General features: G+C 42.0%; 1 protein-coding gene across 1 annotated transcript; it reads right to left on the reverse strand.

The window, feature by feature from the left end:
- Positions 1 to 897: 897 nt before the first annotated feature.
- LOC146638209 (TBC1 domain family member 2A-like) lies at positions 898 to 2614 on the reverse strand. Its single transcript, XM_085366831.1, has 4 exons — positions 2444 to 2614; positions 2174 to 2359; positions 1429 to 1550; positions 898 to 1099 (listed from the first exon to the last, which is right to left on the reverse strand). The coding sequence occupies exons 1-4, from the start codon at positions 2612 to 2614 to the stop codon at positions 898 to 900; spliced, it is 681 nt and encodes a 226-aa protein (XP_085222957.1).
- Positions 2615 to 5853: the final 3239 nt, after the last annotated feature.

Genomic DNA, 5853 nt, shown 5'->3' on the forward strand with positions numbered 1-5853 from the left:
TTGGATTCAATGAGACATGAAACTAGTGCATGAAACAGGTCTCAGTAAATGTTCTCATAGACTGCAATACACTGCCCCCTGCTGGTCATTATAAAGTCTGCAGATGTCATTTGACATGAATGTCATATTTGTGAAACAAAATAAAGGACTCTGTAAAATAAATGAAAATCAAATATTTATATACAGAATATTTATGTACAAATGCTGAAAAAGACATTTGAACAAGATGCACACCCAGTAAAATTTAAAAAAAAAAAAAGAAAAGTCAGTTTTATCATGTGACTATCATGCTGTCATTTCTGCACAATGCACTTTACACCAGATCAAAATAAAACACTGTGAGGTCGTTCTAACCGGAAGCCCAGAGAGCTTCGACAATGCAGCACAATGCCCTGAAGCATCAGCATCAAAATATACTTCAAGTACCAAAAAGTACTCATTGTGCAGAATGCCCTATTTTTGAATAGCTGGACATTTAATTACTTTATCACCAGCTGTGACTACAGCTGATAATCAACCATGTTTCATAGGGATGTGACTACATTTAGAAATGTCACGCATTTTTAGGTATAAAGCAAAAGATGCAATGAAATAAATAAGCTATCACATATTAATCCAAATGAATTCACTGAAATACATCTGCACATTTCTGCAGCCTGACTTATTACACACGTGAACACAGTACACATTTGTTTACTGCAAGCTTGTTTCAGAGATGTGATGCAGTTAAATCTGTATGCGTCTGTTTCCTTGTAGTGTTAGTAGAGATGGTGAACCTGACACAATCCTGTGTTTGGTGTGAAGGAAACCAGTTAACAGCCGGTTTAGTGAAATTCTCTTGAACTCATGGAAAACTCATCGTCGTCTCGAAGTGAGCAGCTGAAGCGTCCCGTGTGATCAGAGGTCCTCGTCGTCCTCGCTCACCATGACGTCGAGCTCTTTGTCTTTCCGTACGACGCTCTCGGTGATGAACTCCTTGTGCTGCTCCTCCAGCTCACGCAGCTCCGCCTGCAGGCGCTCCAGGTGGAGCACTCGCCGGTTCCTCAGCAGCCGGCTGGGGAATGGGTTCATGTCGTTGAAGGCGATGCTGGTCAGCTTCCTGCATGGACACACGCAGGTGGAAAGGACTCGATCACCAACACAGAGGAACTGGAAACTGATCAGCTTGAGTGTTTCTGTTTTATGCTGCTTGATACTTCAGGTACTGCAGTTTGAGCAGGAAATACTGGACTGACTGGACCACATGTATCCGAGAGCTGCAGATACTTAAAAATCTTTAAATCGTTGTTACTGTGATCAGGGAAATTTAAACTTCTCACAAAATTTCAGTAAAAAGGGTTTGAAGCTCAAAGATTCAACAGCTACATCCGCTACACTTCTGAGAGTGTAACAGCTCGTAGATTAAGGCGGGTGGAGGCGAGTGCGTACCTGGCATTGGAGACGGTCTTTGTGAAGAAGCGTAGGTACTGGTAGATCTCCACGCTGTCGTGAATCTTCAGGATGTCGTCCTCTTTGTATTTGAACAGAGCCAGAGTGTATCTGAAGATCACCTGCAGCACAGACACGCATTTCATAACAGGACACTCACGCCACACAATTAATTGGAAACTTTGAGGAGGTGAGTCATAAATTACTCTTTCAGTTGTGGTGCAGTTGGGCCCTTTACTCATTACAGCTCTGATCGATTTCCAATAAGCCACTTGGTTCCTCAGTTGCCAGATAATATTAACTTACTTGGTAGTTGAGCTTTAAGTTTAAATTAAAATTTTGGGTTGGATCTACGTGGCTGAAGCTGTTGTCAGCATTTATCCCTGTGTGGTATATATTTCTGTGTCTGAACTGTGATTTTATTTCCTGAGACAAACAATGTAAAAGCTGTGCTGCATTTGTCACATTGCAGAAACAAGCCCAAAGCCATTGTCCCGCTCATCGTCTGGATTTACGCTGCTTGTGGTAGACTGTGAGGTCGTTACTAGAATTATCTGCTTTCCCACTCCTATTTCATGTCACATGACAGTTCCCCATGCTTAGTAAACAATGTCTTATTACTCCTAAAATGTAAATAAAGACATCTAAAGGTGAAAACAAAATCATTTTTGTTTCCATGGACACTACTGTGGTGCATTCAAGTGTTGTCTGCATTTCTGTCATGGTGTGTTCGGGTGTATGGTACCTTGGTACCCTCATACAGGAAGGCGTCCCACAGAGGCATCAGGATGTCGCTGGGCAGACTCTCCACAAAAACCACCAGGAACCAGTTGAAGGTGACCAGAGAGACGTCAATGTTGTGATCCTCAAAGTGAGATGCCAGGCGAGGAAGCTTCTCCGCCATGAAGTCCTTCAGCACGCGCTGGTCCGCCTGAGCACAAAGACTCACAGAGATCAGCCTCACTGATCACTAAAACAGATCACAGCAGGCAAGCAGGTGAGTGTGTCTGCTGACCTGAGAGGCCACCAGATTCTTGGTGTAGGAGTCCTGAGGCATGATGGCTTCCACCACTGCCACCAGACACCAGAAGGCGTCTTCGTCACTTTGGAGGACCAGCAGAGCGAGGGCCGCTAACCTGTGGACATTCATGGAAGGTGAGGTTCTGCCTGGAAGGCGGGTCCACATAAGAACTCAGATATAAAATTTATACTTTTGTTCTGACCTGTTGAGTACCTGGCAGTAGCCAATGGCAGGGTTATGCCCGGAGAAGGCCAGAAGGATGCGGCGGAGCTGCTGGAGGGCGGGGCTGAAGGGTGGGGCTGGAGGGCGGGGCTGGACGGCGAGGAGAAGTGCTGATTGGTCGTCAGGGTTCGGTGAAGGTCCAGCTGGACCTGCCTGGAGGCAGGATTAGGAGCTGTCCGACTCTTCTCACACAGCTGGAAACAGAACAGGATTACTGAGTGCTCGCCAGCATTCCCAACAGGAAGGAGGAGGAGCCACCTGTGCTCAGGTGCGGATAAAGCACTCTGTTGGCAGAGGTATGAAAATGCGCAGTAAAATCTAACGTGCATAGCTAACTTCATCAACGACATTTTGGGAGGAATAATCACACATCAGCCTTCGGCCATTTTTTGATGAACGCATACGCCCCCTAGAGCGCGCTAACTTTATTAACAGCCACACAAATGTAAAGCACACATCAAACATAAATAAACCATTTGACTGTCTCCATAATTGAGAGCATTTTCTCTTCTTATTTCAACACCCCCACTTGCTCTCATATTATGATGCTCTTAAGTAAACAAAAAAAACAACAAACAAAAGGTTTCTTCCTCAGTACTGTATACATGTTCGTATACCATGTTAATGCCCAAACATAAACTTCTCAAACTTGAACAGCTTAACTTTTGTTGCAGGCTTTGTCATTACATCTGCAACCATCTCTTCTGTTGAACAATAATCCAGAGTTATTTTTCCTGCACTCACAGTTGATCTCACAAAGTTGTACTTTATGTCAACATGTTTACATCTCTGTCTCGTCACAGGATTCTTCGCCAACGCAATTGCACCCTGATTATCTTCATGAACTTTTGGCGGTGCATATTTTTGTCCATCAATACCTTGTAACAGTTGCATTAGGTACAAAACTTCTTGTAGGGTCGCAGCTAAAGCCATGTACTCCGCTTCACAGGTAGATAATGCAACAGTAGGTTGTCTTTTGGTTTTCCATGAGATTAAAGAACCATCTACAGACAAGCTTATGCAATAACCAGTTGTACTCCGTCTGTCTGTTACATCAGCTGCCCAATCAGCATCGCTGTATGCCCACAACCTCAGTTCTTTGTTGTCACATTTCCTGTAACACAGTTCTTTCTCGGTTGTCCCTTTCAGATACCTCAGTACTAGAGCAGGGCGATATGGCCAAAAATATTTATCACGATATATATTTGAAAATTTGCGATAACGATATAACTGACGATATAATTGATGCGAGACAAAATACAACTCCACAACATTACTAGCGCAAAAAGAAAACCTTCCATTTATTTTCACTTAAATAAGAAGCTGGTTTTTATGTACATTAAAGCTTTATAAAAATGTAACAGTGCAAATACAAATTCCTTGCTGAAAGTTTAATCAAAAGGCATTTCCAGTAGAAATGGGCTGACATATCCTGAGCATAACCATATATAATATCCACTGAAGTTAAAAAGAGGTGCTTTGCAAAATTAAACTGCAGTATGCAATACGTATTTTTCGGACCATAAGGTGCACGGGATTATAACGCACATCAAGCGAAACAAAGCAGTCAGATAAATCAAACTTTATTAAACTCATTCTTCTTGCTTCCTCCACTTCTGTACCATTGATTCATTAATGTTGAATTCTCTGGCAGCTGCTCTATTCCCATGTTGTTGCAGTATATTAATGACTAACCTCGTATTGTGGATGGATTATCTCAGTTGTTCTCCTGACTGAAGTTTGGTCTGTTTACAGCACCCTGCCATGCGATTGCATTTGTCTCTAACCATGAGGAACCTTAACGTTAACTTTTATAAGTGGAAAAGTGTTAGTGTTCGTCCTCCAGCTTCCCTGTTTATGTTATGCTAACATAGCTGTGTCGCTAGCGATTACGTAGCACATCATTATATACCAGCTAGCCCAACTTCAGTAACCCTACAAACGTCACTGCTGTTTAGTTTCCTGTCTTCATTTATGTTGGAAGTGATAGCAGAGCTGTACGTTTGATTTTTTTCAGAAATCTCTCAGTCAGAACATGCAATATCATGCTTAGGTAACTAGCGAGCTAACTTCCGCTAGCTTCCCGCTAACTTCTAACTCTGTTAAATGTAATAAATTTTGTTTTAATGGATGCCTGGAAGTTAAACTTCATAGTTACACCTGGTAAAGCAGCAATGCTGATCGTTTTATTAAAGATGAAAGAATTTAGACAGTTTTTAACGCTCAGTGATGCTGCAGTGTTCGTTTGAACTGAAGTATAAGGAGTTTAGGACCCAGATTACTCCCAGATTTAAGAGCATCTTAGTCCGACAAATACGACAATAACGACGGCCGCTTGCATGTTCTGCAAAAAAATGTGCTTTGTCGTGTATCTGACGGACAAACACCAAACCAGTTCCACATCACTGAAGTTGCACCATTTTTACAAACCAATTCTGGTTCATCTGTTTCACTCAACAATCGGCCATGTGCGTATGAAAACAAAGGCACTGCGCATGCGCGTTTTACTCATATTCTATCGCGATATTTCATTTTCCTATTGTTGCCTAACATTATACCGGTATTACCGTGAACGGTATAATATGGCCCAGCCCTACTCAGTACATGTTTTACTGTAGTCCATTTGTCTTCAGTTGGCTCAGTAAAGTACTGTGAAAGTTTACTGACTATAAAACTCAAGTCCGGTCTTGTGCATGTAGCCAAATAGATCAGACTACCAACTGCCTCTCTGTACCTTTTGACATCACTCATCTTTTCTGCATCATCAGCATAGTTCAGTTTTTGCTCACAAGGTGTCTGTCTTTCTTTACAATCCTGCATGTTGAATCTTTCAAGTATTTTTTCCACATATTGTTTTTGTGACATTTTTACACAGTTATCACTCTGGTCAAAATCTATACCAATGAAATGTCTCAGTTTACCCAAATCCTTCATTTTGAATTTTGCTGCAAGCATTTTCTTCACAACAGTTAGTTCACTTTCATCACTAGCAGCAATGATCAGGTCATCTACCCATACAATCAGAATCACCTTCTTATTTTCTGTCATTTTTGTGTAAACACAATGGTCAGCGGGGTTTTGCACAAAGTCGTTCTCACTCAGATATTCATGCAACAACTTGTTCCAATTCCGGCCTGATTGTTTTAGCCCATATAGCGACTTTTTCAACTTGCACACCAGTT

The sequence above is a fragment of the Diplotaxodon limnothrissa genome, linkage group LG2 (genome assembly GCF_057381915.1).
Source record: "Diplotaxodon limnothrissa isolate DT_005_m linkage group LG2, D_limnothrissa_male_GT1.1, whole genome shotgun sequence".
Lineage (NCBI taxonomy): Eukaryota > Metazoa > Chordata > Actinopteri > Cichliformes > Cichlidae > Diplotaxodon > Diplotaxodon limnothrissa.